Here is a 17,768-nt window from a genome sequence, read left to right on the forward strand (position 1 = left end):
TCCAGGCCTTCTTCTTCTTCTCTGAATCTCTCCAGGGTGGGCCCGCAGAGGGCTGGGCTCAGAGAAGAAAGCGATAAAGAATACTGACCTACTGGGGTACGAGGTGTCCTGTGGCTGTCATTTCTCTGTGACCTTGGTGTTAGGACAGACACAGGCCGACTTACCGACAGAGTGGAAGGGGGTGACAGGGGCCCAACCCGTTTCTCCTGGGAACGTGGAGTCCCACCCCAAGGCCGGGGCTCAGATGGGCACGGTGTCCTGTAATCCTGGTGAATATTCAGCCGTTCTGTCCCCTTCGCTGGCTCCTGCCTATGCAAACAGCCACCTGGGAAGGGGAGGCAGACGGTGTGCTGGCAGCGGCGACAGGAGCAGGGGACCGTGGGCAGGAGAGCGGGGCTCACCGAGGCTGACCGAGGAGCCGCTGCCACGCCCCTACCATGGACAGCAAGGTGTGGGGTGCCTGCCTCCTCTGCTTGCTGCGCCCCTTACCCATCGTGAGTAGCCAGCTCAGACCCTCCTGCCCCTCCCACTGGGCTCGAGATCTGGGAGCCACAGGGCCGTACTGGGGTCCACCCTTCACCAGCACAGGAGTCTCTCTACCAAGCCAGTGGTGGCTTGACTTGCAGAACTCCTCATCTCCTCCGTGGCCCCCTCTTCTCCCCACCTCCCTTCCCAGGCAGCCTGCTCGTCCCTGGGGAGCTCTGACAAGCAAACCGTCCTTCCTGGGGCTGAACGGAATTTGCTTGCCCGTTGCTCCCCCCAGGGCCTGTCTGCACCCTCTGGGGGCCACAAGACTCTGTCCCAAGACAGTACTTCCGCCTCCCCTTCACACCCCAAGTCTTATCCACACCCCCTCCTCCGACAAGCTCCCCAGAGCCCTCCCTCTCCCCACGACCCCTGGAGCCACTCCATTTGGTTGCTTCCTTTGAAGAGGGTGTGGCCAGGGACTGAGAGGCCCTGGACAGTAAGTGAGCAGCTGCTCCCCTCCGGCATTTGGGGGACACTTCCTCGCATGATACGCCCTGGGGCCCTGAGAAGCTGTCCATCATCAGATATTGCTCGGAAGCCTAGCGTGCTGGAGAACAGGCTGCCAGGAGGGGGCGCTCTCTGAATGTGCCGCAGTTCCCCAGAATGCTTTCCCGGAGTGCATGCAAGTGACAGGGCACACGTGGATGGGAGACACAGGTCTCGGGAGGCAGCTGCAGCTCCCGGGGACTCCTGAGAGCCCGCGGGGACTGAGGGCTCCCTCTCCTCCACTGGCTTGCGTGTGAGTGTGTGTATGTGGGCGGGGGCCCGAGCCGCGCCTCCCAGACACTGCTGCACCTGCCCCTCACGCATGGCCTTTAGGCTTGAATCCTGGAGCCGTGAAACTAGCGGTGTGATCTGTGCAAGTCCCTTCCTGAGCCTCACTTTGTAAAAGAACACAGTATCTGCCCCCTAGGGCTGTTGTGCATGAAGTCAGGTCTGACTTGTCAAAGGCTAGGCACGGGGTGCAGTATGGGAAACTTCTACGTCCTCCCTTCTTCAGTGAGGGGCGCCTCCTGCCTCTCATCAGTGTGCACCCTACAATGAATGCTTTATTTTTAGGAGGGGAGACTGAGATCCCGTGGGGGTCATTCAGCTGCTGGTGGCAGGGTCAGGGCCAGCACCAAGTCACTGTTTCCCAGTGTGGCTTCCATCCTGCACAGACCCCGGGTTAGCTGTAGTCACGGTCAGCAAGGCCGAAGTACGCAGCGTGACACAGTCTCCCCTCAGGAGGAGTGGGTCCGGTACAGGGGCCAGATGATCCCCGAGCCCTAGGTGAGTGGGGCGGGGGGCGTCCGTCAGGAGCCTTTGGGTAAGTCTTGGAACGGTCCACTGTTCCCCACCCCATGCCGTCTCCACCCGTCACCACACATCTGGGTCATGAGTTGGGCTTCCCTGAATTTTCCTCCCCTTAGGAACTGTGAGGGCTGTCTGTCTCTCCTTTCGGTGGGAGGCTTCCCACCAGGGGCCCTAGTTCTTTTGGCCTCTGTGGTTCCCTAGTCAGGCCCTGAGAAGGTATCCCAGGAAGGGATGGGCTGCAGACGTGGAGGGGGAGGAAAGGCAGACGGAGCTCGCAGTCCCATATCAGGCGAGTCTGCCCTCCCCATCTACCCGCTTCTGACCATCAGACTGCTACTGGGGAATGTGGGGGAGTTAAGACTGGGGAGATGCTCTGCTCTGAGATGGCTCCTGGGTCCCTGAGTCCCGGGGAGGAAGCCAAGAGGCACCACCAGGTTGGAGACCCAGAGCCTGGGCGGCAGGTGGAATCTGTAACCTGAGGTCCCAGGGGCCCAAGCAGGAGGTGGCAGAGCTGAGCCCAAGCTGGATTTGGGCGAACAGGGTCAGCAGGTCAGGACAGGGGTGTCCTTCCCCGTAGGGCAGGGCTGGTAGGGGTGAGCCTACTTACTGGGCTGGGTCTCCAGGTCCTCTCCTAGCCCACTGGCCAGTCCTTGGGTCCCTTCCATGTGGTCACCTACTGTCCACTGTCCCCACTCTGGTGTTTGAAGTCCCTTCTCTCTGACCCCAGTCCCTGTCTCGCATCCACTGTGCTCTTTGCCGTGCCTGGATTTCAGTCAAAGGACACTGGGAGTTAATTAAACACCTGCTGATACAGACTCTGTGCCAGACATCGGGGCTTGTGTGTGCATGTGTGTGTGCGTGTGGGTGCGAGGATGGCCGTGGGAAGGGCTCTCCCCTCACTCAGCTCAGGTGCATCTGCTCTCTCCCTTGTCTGTGCACGTTCTTTGTCCCAAGTGCTCTTTTCCTCACCAATTAAAAAAAAAATGCTCCTTTTTTTTCAGGTCCGGCTCAAATGCCACCTTCTCAGTCCCTGTGAGAAGGGCCGCCCTCCCATAGTGCCTGTCCTGCCTCTGATCAGTTTGTATTGGATCTATCAGGACCAGGTTTTAGCTCCCACCCTCACTCCACTCCTCCCTGTGAAATCCTTGGGGACAGAAATCTACACTGATTGAATTTGATGTGCATGTTGTACACAAATGTGGGCTATGGGTCATATTCACAGTGTAAGGAGCATGTCTTATAAAGCTGGCTTCCCTCACATGTATCTGTCTGGGGCTGTGACCTGTTGGACAGTCCATTTCAGTTTTTCTCCAGTCTGGGGCAGTGGGAGGGAAAGGTGTTAAGAATTCCTGCCTTTGACACCCAGCTTCCTAGAGAACTTGTTAAAATGCAAAGTCCTAGATCCAGCCATAGATCTCTGCATATTCTTGGCTCCATCCCAGGTGATCTGCAGTTAGATCATGAGGCACACTTTCAGAAATACTGCTAGAGGGTTTCCAGAAAAACAGCTTCTTTACCAGCTTCCAGGGATCATTCCCTGTGGTCACTGGGTGGCATCAGGCTCTGGGAAACTCCTAAAACTGTAATCCTTCATGATTACTGAGTCACACAACAAACCCGTTATCTCTCCATGTATCTATCCATTACCTACCCATCCATCTTCATGTGCATGCCCTCATCCATCCACCTGTCCACCCATCCACCCATCCACCATGCATCCAGTCGTCCATCCATCCATGCATGTATTCATGCATCCGTCTATCTATTCACCTATCTGTTGTACGTATGTTCACTCATTCTACCAGCCAGCCACACAGTTACCCATTCATTCATTCATCCATGAATCCAAATTCATCTGCTCTTTCACCTCATTCATCTACTCATTCACTTATCCATCTATCCTCTCACTAATCCACCCATTTTTTTCACATATCTTTGTCAGGGTACCTCTGAAACCAGAGCCTGAGACAAAGGCATCTGTGCAGGTAGTTGTATTAGTTTCCTATCGCTGCTGTAACAAATTACCACCAACTTAGTGACTTAAAACGGCACAAATCAATTTTCTTACAATTCTGGAGGTCAGAAGTCCAAAATGGTTTTCAGTGGTTTAAAACCAAAGTGTTGGCAGGGCTGCATGGTCCTTTCTGGAGGCTGTAGGGGAGAACTCGCTTCCTTGCCTTTTCCAGCTTCTGGATGCCACCTGCATTCCTTGGTTCATGATCCTCCACCTTCAAAGCCAGCAGTGTAGCATCTTCATCTCTCCCTCTCTCTCTCTCTCCCTCTCTCTCTCTCTCTCTCTCTCTCTCTCACACACACACACACACACACTCACACACTTACTCCTCTGCCTCTGTCAGGACATCTCCTTATCTCACCCTGACACTCCTGCTTCCCTCTTATAAAGACCCTTGTGATGACACTGGGTCCACCCAGATAATCCAGGATAATCGCTCCATCTCAAGATCCTTAACTTACTCACATCTGCAAAGTCTCTTTGTAAGGTTGCATAGTCACAGGTTTCAGGGATTAGGACATGGACATTTTGGGGGGCCATTACTCTGTCTGCCAAGGTACTTTATGCAGAATTACCTTCGGGGAGTGGGAGTACAGAGTAGCGGAGTAAAACAAAGAAGGAAAAAAGGCTGCTACATGGATGCATTATTGAGTTGGCCATCTCTGTGAGATCTTCTGAAGATTTTTGTTTAATGTGACTCAGAACTTCCATGAAATGAAAAGGGGAAGCATCCGTCCAAATCTCTATTCTCTCTGCCTCCCTGCCTTCCTGCTTGTCTGCCTTTCGTCCAAATATCCACTAAGCATACCTGGATGAGTCAGGCCCTGTGCTTAAGAGCATGGCCATGGAAATGAATCAGGCTTTATCTCTGTCTTCAGGTCATTAGACCAGCAGACCCAGAAGAAGCATCCAGTTGGCTTAGCTCATCGCATTAACTCTCTCCTGCAGGTACTGGGCCCCGTGCACCCAGAGTGTGACTTCATCACCCAGCTGAGAGAGGATGAGCGAGCTTGTCTACAAGCGGCAGAGGGGATGTCCAACTCCACCTTGGGTACGTGGCTTGGGAGGGCGGGGGTGGCTTGTCACGGGTTTCCTGATCTCCTCCAGCCTCCCATTCAGGATGGTGGACAAGCCTGTCCCCTGGGCTGAGTCTCCTCTGCCCCCATCTCGCTGCCTAGGCTGCCCTAGGACCTGGGATGGGCTGCTGTGCTGGCCGACGGCAGGCTCTGGCGAGTGGGTGAGCCTCCCCTGCCCGGCTTTCTTCTCTCACTTCAGCTCAGAGCCAGGTGAGGGGCAATGGGGGTGTGATGGGGGAAGGGGGAGGACGCGGGGGTGACGTGGTTTCATCTGGTGGTGGCAGAATGTGGTGGCCACACCCCTGGCTTTGGGGCCAGGCAGACCCGGATTGAGCACCGCCTTCCCCCTTCCCCTCTTTCAGTGTGACCTTGGGCGAGTCAGTCACCCTCCCAGACCCTCAGCTCTCTGACCTCCCGTGACCCGGGGAAAACAAGCGCAGTAACTGCGCGGAGGGTGGGGTTAATGATCGGGGCTTGGCAGTGCTGAACTCAGGGCCTGGAATGGAGTAAATGTCCTCTGGGAAGTTGCCTGCTTCACCTCCCTGGCCTGGGTGTCTGGGGTGGACGGTCCCTCCAGGGGCAGAGAGGGCCTCCTTTCTCCCCGCTGCCCTTAGGACACTGGAGGCCCAACTCGCTACTCTCCTCCTCAAGGGAACCATTCTTTCAATGAACGGAAGGTGAGTCTGAGGCCAGAGAGGAAGTTCCTAGACCGTGTCCCAAGCAGGCTGGGCCTGAACCCCAGGCCTCTGGAGAGAAGGCTCCTCTCTCTCTGCTGCAGAGACGGGCTGTCTGTGCAGACCCTGCCAGGGTCACTCCCCGGCTCCCCGACCTCTCCTGGGGAGAGAGAAGGAGCTGTCCTGGCAAAATCTCTCCTTCCTCGCCTCTTGTTGCCTCCCAGGGGCCGGGGCCCTGAAGCGGGATTGCACCATCACGGGCTGGTCTGAGCCCTTCCCGCCCTATCCTGAGGCCTGCCCTGTGCCCCTGGAGCTGCTAACTGAAGAGGTGAGAGGCTCCTGGCATCTTGGAGGAAGGGTCACCGTGGATGTTTGATTGGGTGGTGGACCGCACAACTGTAGAGACCGCCATTCCCATTGTAGTCAGCAGGTTGGAATATTCATTACAGCACATTTCCGGAAGATGGCAGTGTCTGGAAGAGAGGGGGTCTTGTGCTAACTTGCTCAAGGGTGACAGGTGGGCCATGCAGCTAGGAGGGGGAGGGGAGGCAGAGGGCAGGGAGGGAGACGTGCTGGCCGCCGTCTTCTTTTCTTCTTGGCGTACCCTCTCTGTGCCCAGACCTCCAGGGCAGGGAGCTGAGAGTAGTTCTGGGAAACAAAGGCCCTTAGTGGTCCTGGGCAAGCTCCTTGCCCTCTCTGGCCCTCAGTCTGTGGGCAAGCGAGAGAAACCAAAGCCTGGAGTGATGTCACTGCCCCCTAACCTAGCTGGCACACCCCACACTTCCAAATTGAGCAGGGCCTTTGCAAGGTGCCTCCACACCCATAATCCCATATCTCTTTCCCCCCAGCCCTGAAGGCAAAGTATGAGTCTGACATTTTTTCAGATAAAAAGACTGAGTCTGGGAGGGGCGATGATTGCCTGCATCCCTCAGTGGAGCTGGGTCCCCGATCGACCCCCTCCCTGCAAGGCTGCATGCTCTGTCTCCATCTCCGGAGTCCAGACTTGACTTTGATGGATCCAAATCCTTGGTTTTGGAAAGAGCTTTTCCTTACAGCTGTCCCTGGCTGTCCCTTTTATTTGGGGATGTCATGTTCCCAAGCCAGTGAACAAGCTGGATGTCAGTAAACAAGCCCGATTTCCTCCTGAGCTTTGTCAGTCCCCAGGGACCTGCGGTTTCTGTGGCAGCCTCCCCTACCCCCAGCGACAGCCAGAGTTAAGCATCTAGCTCCTCCTCCCCCTCCCCCACCCCTCCCCTGCTTCCTCACCAGCCAACAGGCTGCAAACAAAAGCTTCGCTTCAGTTCCCGAGGGAGTTTGCTGTGGTCCCCACAGACACCCCTGCCCCGACATGGGCAGTTTCGGGATAGAATTGAAAATGTCACCTGCTTGATTGTCAAGCCTCCCTTTCCTCAAAGGCCCAGTTGCTGAGCGTTCCTCCGTCTCCACCCTCCCCAGAAATCCTACTTCTCCACCGTGAGGATCATCTACACCATGGGCCACAGCGTCTCTGCCGTGGCCCTCTTCATGGCCATCACCATCCTGGTTGCCCTCAGGTTCGCCACCCTCATCACCTGCTCCAGAACCTACGCCCTCCGCATCGTCCACAGCACCAAACTTGAACCCTTACCTGGATATTCGAGATGTTCCCAGATCTGGCATCGGCCATTTCTAACTTTTCCTTTCCCTTCCCCCAGGAGCAGACCCATCCCTTCACACTCCAGGTCTGGCTCCCACCTCTACACCTTTGCTTGTGTGGAACTTATTCTATTTGCTTGGAATGCCTGCCTCCTTTTTTCTCAGGGCCCTCATATCCGTTAAAATTCAAAACTCAGCTCTCATCTGCCTCAAGAATCCTCTTTGGCTCTTCTGTGAAGCCCTTCTTGACTATTTTAATGCTTTGATCTCTGCCCTCTCAAAGCCCCACCTCACCCCACCCCCCAGCCTGGCCTGCGCTGTTCTCTGTCTCCTGGGGTGAGCCTCCTCTCTCTGATCATCAGGGGGCTCCCCTGGGCAGGACCCTGTCCTTTCTGCCTCTGTCCTCTGCACTGTGAGCTCCCTGAAGGCAAGGGACTGCTATTCTCTGTCTTCTCACCTACCCTGAGCCCAGCTGTCCTGCAAGGTTATAGCTGAAGCCTCAAGTTCAACGCAATCCATCCAATCCAATCTGATCCAATCCAATCCAAGCCAATTCAGTTCACCTCTCGCCCTGCTCAGCCTCCCCAAGCCCGCTTTGAGCACACCAGAAGCCCCTCTCCCACCTTGCCTCCTGTTCCTCACCCCTCCTGTCCCCCCCCAGGAGGCTCCACTGCCCCAGGAACTACATCCACACCCAGCTGTTTATCACCTTTATTCTCAAGGCGGGAGCTGTGTTCCTGAAGGATGCCACCCTCTTTCACGGCGAGGACACGGACCACTGCAGCTTCTCCACTGTAACAGCCATGGGTCGGGGTGCTGGTGCGGGTGCGGGTGAGGAGGTTGGATTAGAGATGCAGATGTACCTGTCGGGGTAGCGGGGGCTGACCCTGCGGCTCCCTCTTTGCTAACGACAGAACGACAGAGCGGGAAATCACCTCTCCCCCTTCCTCCCCCTCCTTGCGGTCAAGTTCTAAATCCTCCGGGCTGTTTCCTGGATGCCGGTGCCCATCCACAGCGCTTCCCTTATTCCACTCTCCACTCCATATTCTGTATTCCCGTTCCATTCCCCATCCCATATCCCAACCCGGACCACATTTCACTCCAGGCAGCCTTTCCATTTCACACTTCCTCTGAGCACTGTCTGTCTGTGCTGGGCGTGTGTATGTCAGGGGCTGGACAGGACCATGTGCTTCCCTTGAGAAGCACCCTGGGTGCCTACGGGGACAGATTATACCAGATTTTATGGGACCACTAGGTAGAGGAGAGGGCTTCAGGGAGGAGATAGATTTGGAGCTGGGTGGGCAGCAATGATAGGGAGGGAATGGGGAGGACCAGGGTGAACGTGTCCAGTGTGAGAGGACCCACTCTCACAGACAGGAGAAGCTGGGGCAAGTCCAAGAAACAGGGGTGTCATCCTGGGGGCAGGGAGGTGGGCTATGAGAAGAGACCGAAAATAAGGGAAGTTGGGCTGAGTGTGGTGGCCTGGCACTTACCAGGTACTCTGACACCGTGCTGGAAATGAACAGCTACATGAATGAACAAACCAACAGGTGACCTTCATTCGTTAATGAAAGACATAATAATAGCATATGTATCGAGCACTTATGTGCCAGGTATTACGCTAAATGCTTTACATATATTATCTCCTTTTACTTCCTACATCTATTTTCATTTTAGTCCCATATGTAGATGAGGGATAATTGGCGATGTCACCCAGCAGCTGAACGGTGGGAGAGGGACCAAGCCTGGGCCATTCTGAGCTCAGAGGCGAGCGCTCCACACCCGACAGATGAGCAGAGTCATGCAGTGAATGCATGAATGCATGCACGGGTACATGCGTGTATGTTCGCAGGATGCAGCCATGCATGAATAAATGGTGTTCCATATCCTCAGCTCTAGGGATTGACTTGAGCTCAGGAGGGATGGGGTGAGAGTAAAAACAGTAGCAATTCGTATACAGGGTTTCCGTTTAATCCTTATGATGAGGCCACGAGCCGGCATTGCAGGTTTTTCCTTTTAGAGATGAAAAGCTAAGGTGTGGGTAGGTTATCCAGATGGTAAATTTGAACCCAGGCTGTCTGGATCCCAAATCTGTGCTCTTAACCACCACATTACCCTACCACACCCCCTCTGGGGCAGCCCAAGGTGGAGGAGACCTGGAGGTTTGGGGCCTGAGCAGGGTAGGGGAGACTTGGCGGGGCTCCACTGGGTGTCCGGGCTCTGAAGCGCCCAGCCCCTGGCCCGCAGGTTCTGTGCAAGGTCTCTGTGGCCACCTCCCATTTCGCCACCATGACCAACTTCAGCTGGCTGCTGGCAGAAGCTGTCTACCTGACCTGCCTCTTGGCCTCCACGTCACCCAGTGCAAGGAGGACCTTCTGGTGGCTGGTCTTTGCTGGCTGGGGTGAGCACCGAGGGCTGGCTTGGGCACTGTGCGGGTGCTGGGGGGTCGGGGATGCCCAGGGAGCTCACACCAAGGTCCCTTCATCTCACTCACGATGACCCCAAGGCCCAGGGAGAGGAAAGGCAGCCTACAGTCCTACAGCAAGTGCTGGAGTTCAGGGCCAGGTCCCCGGTCTCCGAGCTCTCTCCTGGTCCCGCCTTCACAGTGCCCTGTGTGACTGGCTGTAGTGGTGGGAGGTGGGCGCAGGATGAAGACCCCTTACTCGTGTCTTTTCTGTACCCCCTCAGGGCTTCCCCTGCTCTTCACCGGCATGTGGGTGGGTTGCAAGTTGGCCTTTGAGGATGTTGCGTGAGTCTGGGCTACCCCTTCATCACACCCATACTGGGTCCCCATGGGGCATGGACTGGACGCTCAGGCAATGAGGCTGTCCTCCAAGCTGGGAAGAGGAGGAGAACTCCCAGGCTTGGGAGAGGGGTGGGAGATGCAGTCGTGGATCGCACAGAAGGGGCTTGAGCCTGGGCAAGAAGGGGTGCAGAATCTCAGGGTTCGGGGCTCAGGGGGTAGGGGGCTGTAAGTGGGGGCCTTCTGGAACGGGGGGAGTGCTGGAGCCACAAGAAGGCAGCAAACAGACTGAGTTTTGAGAAACTCAACCACCTAGGTGGAGAGAAGGAGTGAACCCAGCTTGGATCAGGGCACGCCTTTGGAAAGTGCCTAAATGTCTGAGAGGACACAGATAAGGCTGGTTGGGAGTAGGGTGAGGCTAGAAGGCTCAAATTCCAAAGTGAGGAGCCCAGAGGCTGGTAGGTAGAGAGGAGGGAGGAGCATGGGTGCTGCAGAAAAGGGCTTTCCAGCAACTGCACTCTTCCCACCCCATCCCCCCGCCCCGCCCCCCATCAGTCCCGGCCTGTCCTCTCCCCAGGTGCTGGGACCTGGACGACAGCTCCCCCTACTGGTGGATCATCAAAGGACCCATCGTCCTTTCCGTTGGGGTCAGTGCCTGGGGTCAGTTCCTGGGGCCAGTGTCCTCTGCTTTATTCAGCCAACCTCCCTGGGTCCACCGAGCAGCCATACACAGCAGGAAACACGACTCCAGGCTGGGAGTCAGGACACCTGGGGTTCCAGCCTGGTTCTGCTGCAGATTCTCTGTGAGGCCCTCTCTGGACCTCAGCAGCCCATTGGTAAAACCAGTGCTCAGGCCTCTTCTAGCTCAGAGTTTTGATGAGTCTAGCGCCCTGGTTGCAGATCACCTACCACTGCAGTGAGGCTGAGCATAGAAGAGTAGAAGACACGGCAGCTGAAACCCCTACCTGCTCCCACGTGGAAGACAGGGCAGCTAGGACTGGTTTTTGTGGCCTGGGTGAATGTACGCATTTTTGTCAGTTTTGCAGTTGTGCAAAGAGAAGGCCACATGCTTTGTGCCAGAGAAGAGCCTGAGAGGTGCTGGAGGCAGGATGGCAAGGCCTGACCTGTCACCCTTGGTCCTGGGACTGGAAAGGGAAGGGGACCCTGAGCCCCCTGTGGGACCGTCCAGTCTCAGGTGACAAGGTCTAGAGCAATGACCTGCACATCCATCTACCTGACTCTCAAGGATTTGAGGTTTCTAGTCCCCAAAGATGTCCCACCCCAGGCCATTTGGGTCACCCGTGACCCTTGCCTTCCACCTTCCTACACCTCTATTTCCAGGTGAACTTTGGGCTTTTTCTCAATATTATCCGTATCTTGCTGAGGAAACTGGAGCCAGCTCAGGGCAGCCTCCACACCCAGCATCAGTACTGGTAATGTGTATGTGTGTGTGTGTGTGTGTGTGTGTGTGTGTGTTTCTGGGGGTTCTGGGGACATAACTGGAGTAGGAGTCAGCATGGTTCTCTTTTATGCACGATTAGGCATCCATGATCCTGGTCCAGTGCTTGTCCCTATGTCCCCAGAGAGAATAGATATGGTCCCTGCCCTCCAGTAGGTCACAATATAGGAAGGATGGGGCTCCAAACAGCCACTTGCCAGGCCAAATAGGCTGATGAGTGTTGGGATCAATTTCTACAGGAGCCTGCGGAAGGAGATCCTTTCTAAACAGATGGTGGGGTTGGAGTACAGTCTGGGAAGACTTCCTGGAAGAGGTGTCTTTGAACTAGACTTTGAAAGATGCATAGACTTGACTAGAATAAATTGAGGCAAGAGAATTTGGCAGAGGGAACAGCAGAAGCCAAGGGCCCAAAGTAAGGAAGCCCAGGGTGCATGTGAGGAGTTCTCCAGGGTGGCTGGTGTGTAGAATTGATATGGGAAACTGGTGGGAAGTGAAAGTAGGTAGGGGCCCACGGGACTTTCTAATTCCAGCCTTGGGCTTGTCTTTTTCTGCAGGCGTCTCTCCAAGTCAACCCTTCTCCTCATCCCGCTGTTTGGAATTCACTACGTCATCTTCAACTTCCTGCCTGACAGTGCTGGCCTGGGCATTCGCCTCCCCCTGGAGCTGGGACTGGGTTCCTTCCAGGTAAGGACCCCCATAGCACTCACTCCTTCCCTCTGAGTCCTTGGGCAGGAGGAAGGTGCTGCCGCCCACAGGCTTGGTTGATTTCATGGTAGGGTGAGGGCAACTAGGCTTGTTATTCTTCCTTCCAGCCACTCATCCATCTATTCAAGTATCCATCTGTCTGTTTTTCTCCCATCCATCCATCTCTCTATTCATTCAAATACTCATGCACCTATCTACATATCCATCCATTTACCCATCCATTCATTCATCCATCCATCCATCCATCCATCCATCCATCCATCCATCCAATCTATTCAACATTTACTGAGCACCTATTATGTGTCAGGCTCTGTGCTTAATACTAGGGGATGCAGAAATAAAGAGAATCAGAGAAACAGGCCAACGGGGCCAACACTACAGCCTTGGCAGGCTTGCTATGACAATTACATGTGACAATATGCCTGGCACATGGTAAGTGATGAATACGTCTACTTTCCCTTTTCCCAAAGACCTGGTCCAAGTCACAGCCTGGCGGAGAGTAGGGGAAAAAGGTAATAGGAAGACTGCAGACACCTTGAGGCCAGGCCAAGGTGATGGGGTCCTTTCTCTTTGGCCCCGCAGGGCTTCATTGTTGCCATCCTGTACTGCTTCCTCAACCAAGAGGTATGTGACTCAGGCTATCCTTATTTGTTAAGCCTTCCCTCCCACCAGTCCTAAGGCTGCCTCTCTCCTGCCCAGCCCCTGTAAATCCCCGATCAGGCGAAACACTGAGTCCTGCAATCCTTTGTGGAAATCTGTCCTGAGTTTCTGGATCGAGCTTAACCTGAATACTTCCTGTACACATCTTTTATCCATCCCTCCTCTGGGCTGGGCCAAGATTACTGTCCATTCAGCAGGAGGTGGAGAAGGCCTTTCAGGGATCAGAAGAGGGATCCAGGGGTGGGTTAAAAGGATCCTTTAATTCTGTGTTTCTAAAACTGAACGAGAGAGAGTGGGGGAAGGAATAAGTCAGCTCCTGGAGAGACAGGGACAAGACACAGAGGAGCCAAGAAAATCAGAGGTAGACATACAAAGTCTAGGAAAATAAATTCAAGTGCAGAGACAGGGAGGATGATGAAGAGAAAAGCGAGGGACTCTGAGAGAGAGCACCTGGAGGAGAGATGCACAAAAAGAACAGACCAAACAGAGATGGACAAACACATGAATAGACAGAATAGATGGTACCGGTGCACATGTAGAACTATGGAGAGATGGTAAAGAGGAGTGAATCATAACATCCCACCCAGAAGACACTTTGCATTTTTCCTTTAGGACAGACTTGCTTTATGGGGAGGGGTGGGAGAATTTAACTCAGTGCCCCAGACAACCAGGTCCTGTCGCTGTGTGCACAGGCAGAGTCATGGGCTCTCTCTGGTGGCCAAGGATTTGCTGTGGGCTCTGTGTTCTGTTGGATACCTGGATGTTCGGACCTGTACCCCAGCTGTGGAGCATTGCACCCCCTTATTCTGCCACCACTGTCTCTTATTGGCTCCCTCCCCTCTGACATTCTTTGCTCCCACCCTAGCCTTTCTGAGTCTTCTGCAGCCTTATCTGGCGTCTGGATGCAGACACAGGACTGCAGTATCTGATTGTAGTGGCTCATGGGCCCTGGGGTTGCTGAGAGGGGCGAGGTGGGTGGGATCTGGAAAAGGGGATTCCACAGAGAGTTGTGAAGGGATCTATCCCAGGAAGAGGTTTGGGGACCAGATAGTTAAATGCCTCTGGAGACAGGGAGCTTACTACCTACCAATGACACTTTCTATCATCAGGAAGCTCACCTTTATGTTGAATGGAAATCTGTCTCCTTTTTGTCTTTGTCACAGCCTAAATTCAGCTCTGTCAGAAATGTCACAGCCTCTCAGCAGCCTCTTTGCCCCAGCAGCCCCTTGGAGATGTGAAGATACAGACACACACACCCCCACATCTCCCAAGTGGTTTTCTTTCAGTTACTCTCAATCCCCTCAATTGCACCTCCTCAGACAGAGTTTGGAGGCCTCTCTTCCTTCAGGTCATGTCCCCTGGACAGGTTCCCAGTGGCCACAGTTTAGCTCAGTGGGCAGGGGCAGGAATGAGCCCCAGAGCAGGGGATGGTCTAAGCTTTTGGGGAAGACAGAGTAGTCTTTTGGCCAGAAACTCAAGAAAGCACCCATAAATGTCTTTAATTGGGCCCAGACAAAGGCAGTGCTAAAAGGGAAAGGAGTCAAAGGGAATAGTCAGAAATACAGGAAGGAGGAAGTAGTATCTTCTAGAGGTAGTACTTAGCAGTGGCTGTGGCCAACCATAGTTTCTCCTGCTCCAGGAATCCCTGTCTCTGTTTCTCCTGCATGGTCTCCCCCTGCACCCTCAGCCCTCCTGGGGTTGAGTAAAGAAGTGGCAATGGGACCTTCCTAACATCCTCCCTCTTGTCCTTGCTTGGAGGTGAGGACTGAGATCTCACGGAGATGGCGTGGCCATGATCCTGAACTTCTGCCAGCCTGGAGGACTCACGCCAAGTGGACGATGCCTTCCCACTCAAGGGCGAAGGTGCTGACATCTGTGTGCTAGGCTGGCCACATCACGTGACTGGAATACACACCTGAACTTGGGCAGCTACACGGGCCCACCACCCTTCAGAGGAGTGGGAGCAGCGCCCCCTGGGAACCGTCAGTTGACGCCTCCACCCAACCTGCTGCCCAGCCTTTCTTCCCTGTCCTGCCCCTGACTCTTTTCGCCCGGGTCTCTGTGTGTCCACCTCTGATTTCCTTGGTTCCTGTCTGTTCTTCTCATGTTCCTCTTCCTGGAATCTGGGCCATAGCCCAACGCCAGAGGAGCCAATAAACTTGTAAATGAATAGATACACGTTTGAGTGAAACCGTGCGCCTCTGCAGGGGAGGGATCTGTAGGCTTTATCTGAACCCCCGGTGCAGACGTGCATTTATCGCATCTCAGTTCATGTCACGTCCCCATCACTTGTCTGTGCAAGGATCCTCTTGTTTAATTCATTTAAAAAATGTATTCTCTTTTGTCTCTACCTGCACTCCCATTCCCCTCCTCCCACAGGCAAACATTCCAATGTGTTAAATGTGAATTCTTGTGTTTCTGTGTTCTTGCCAAATGTGTAGTGTTGTGTGTGTCTGTACTTTTTTTTTTTTTTTTTTTTTGCGGTACGCAGGCCTCTCACTGTTGTGGCCTCTCCCGTTGCGGAACACAGGCTCCGGAAGCGCAGGCCCAGCGGTCACGGCTCACGGGCCCAGCCGCTCCGCGGCATCTGGGATCTTCCCGGACCGGGGCACGATCCGTGTCCCCTGCATCGGCAGGTGGACTCTCAACCACTGCTCCACCAGGGAAGCCCACAAGGATCCTTTGCCTGGGCCTACATTGAAGGTTTCTGGGCAAATCCCTTGATTGGCAAACCCTTCCCTTCTCGGGGCCTCAGCAACCCCATCTGCAGCAGGAAGGAGTCGGTCAGTAGGTGACTTCTGAGAGCTTTTCGAAAGGGACATTGAATTGCAGGCAACAGAGTTGAGAAGAGCAATGCTTAACTTGACCACCAGGTGGCAGAACAATGACGGTCAAGAACATTGGCCGGGCTGACCAAGCTCCCTGTTGAGGCCCCAATGCTGGAGATGGACAGGGGGTCCCAGGGCCTGGCCTGGGCCACAGTGAGCCTGCAGGGCTGGTGGAAGAAGGACCTCGTGGTGTGGCCAGCGTAGGGGGGCAGGAGGCTTTTGGAGGAGGTGGGGAATGGGACACCCCCGAGCCCTTCCGACCCCAGTCTTGAGGAGGAAGAAGCTGATAAGAAGAGTGAGAGCTGAAGGGATAGGAGAACCTGTGCTCACTGGAGTCTCTGTACAGGGTTCACACCAGATGGGAGGGGTTTCCCTGGACCCCTGGTTTTAGCAGGGAAAGTAGGATTTTCCATCATCCACTGCAGCGTTTTCCTTCCAGCCAGCCTCTCCTCAGGTCCTGAAAGGAGTTTCCTACAGGGAAGGAAGAAACTTCCCTGTTGTGGCCAACCTGTACTCTTCTCCACTGTGGGGAGGAGGAGGGAGGGTAAAAAAGAGGGGCCTGTTCCCTGTCCCAGGGGAGACCCCAGGAATGTTGAAGAGACCCCCAGGGATGAGCCCAAACCTGGATGTGAGTAAGAACGGGTGTGTGGGGCTCAAATTCTCTGGGCTGTGGGAACTCAGAGAACAGGGTGTCGGTGAGGGCAGGAGCAGTCAAGGAAGGCTTCCTGGAGGAAGGGACTCAGGCTGGTCGTATAGATCCTAGAACCCCACCAGGCCAAGAGCCGCCATCTGCCGGGCAGAAAGCAAGAGTGTGGCTGATCTCAGCTTGAGGAGCAACGTTTGGAGGAAGGGTCTGCAGGACAGGATGGTGGGTATCAGACTCAGACTTTGTTCTCCTCTGGGATATTCATGGACATTCCTTTAGGGCTCTGGGTTCTGTGGGACCACCTATTTGCTAAGTACTTGCTTAGGTGGCAGACACCTTGCTAGCATTTAGAAACACGGCTGCAAACAATTCCAGAACATTCCTATTCAGGGGCTTAGGGTCTGGTTAGGGAGAATATGAGTCAGAGGTCTCTGTTGCAGGCCACAGGACCCCTCAGGCTGGGTTAAGCAGAAACATGATTTAGTCGAGAACGCCAGGGAGCTCACTGGGCTCCAGGAGTTCAGTCAGAGGCAGCGCCCACCCCCAGCCAGGGGACCACTGTGGCGAATTCCCCACTCCACCACTTCTGGTTGCAGATTCAGGTGCTCACACCAGTAACACTGGGGACGCAATGCCGGACACCCCACACGGCTGTCCTGAAAAGCCAAACTCCTCCACTGCCATGCTTGCCAAAAACTCAATTGCACTTGGCGCTGGCTTCCTCTTCCGAACCCAGGTCTCACAGAGCTACCTCTGATGGCACGGCCTTGGTCCTGACCCTGCCCACTAGCTGCAGGGGGTGCTAGAGAGCCCATGCTGACTTCTACCCGGGGAGGGCCCACACACTGTCACAAGTTCCTCAGACATAAGACAGGCATTCAGAATAAGCTGGCTGGCCACGAACATGACAGATGTCCAACACTGGGACACAGTCATGCAGCTCAAACAATTGCATGATAATGGCTATAGGTGTACAGAGGAGAAATAGAGTATCAAAAGAAGAAACATCTAGAGGACCAAATCTAGTCTGGGAGTGTTAAGAAAAAGGCTTTCTTGGGCTTCCCTGGTGGCGCAGTGGTTGAGAGTCCGCCTGCCGATGCAGGGAACACGGGTTCGTGCCCCGGTTCGGGAAGATCCCACATGCCGCGGAGCGTCTGGGCCCGTGAGCCACGGCAGCTGAGCCTGCGCGTCCGGAGCCTGTGCTCTGCAGCGGGAGAGGCCACAACGGTGAGAGACCCATGTACCACAAAACAAACAAACAAACAAAAACAAACAAAAAAAGATTTCTAGAGAAAGCGACATGTAAGCTGAGATTAGACCGTGAATATGAGTTGGCTGGGTAAGGAAGTGGGTAAAATCCCAGGTAGCGGAAATAGCACGTGCAAAGGCCCTGAGGTGAAAAGGAGCTTGTCATTTGGCAGGACCTGAAAGTAGTTACTGTGGCTGGATTGAAGTGAGAAAAGAGGAGGGTGGCCTGAGATGAGGTGGGGTGGGCAGCACCCAG

General features: G+C 54.7%; 1 protein-coding gene across 1 annotated transcript; it reads left to right on the top strand.

Annotated features, from left to right (window-relative positions):
- Positions 1–437: 437 nt before the first annotated feature.
- On the top strand, positions 438–14,674 carry GHRHR (growth hormone releasing hormone receptor; the record flags this gene model as incomplete). Its single annotated transcript, XM_079711429.1, has 13 exons — positions 438–494; positions 4,787–4,889; positions 5,017–5,124; positions 5,813–5,916; positions 7,044–7,141; positions 7,885–8,017; positions 9,471–9,624; positions 9,912–9,972; positions 10,544–10,613; positions 11,308–11,399; positions 11,980–12,109; positions 12,713–12,754; positions 14,549–14,674. The coding sequence occupies 13 exons, from the start codon at positions 438–440 to the stop codon at positions 14,672–14,674; spliced, it is 1,278 nt and encodes a 425-aa protein (XP_079567555.1).
- Positions 14,675–17,768: the final 3,094 nt, after the last annotated feature.

This window comes from Hyperoodon ampullatus (assembly GCF_949752795.1).
Source record: "Hyperoodon ampullatus genome assembly, chromosome: 9".
Taxonomy (NCBI): Eukaryota; Metazoa; Chordata; class Mammalia; order Artiodactyla; family Ziphiidae; genus Hyperoodon; species Hyperoodon ampullatus.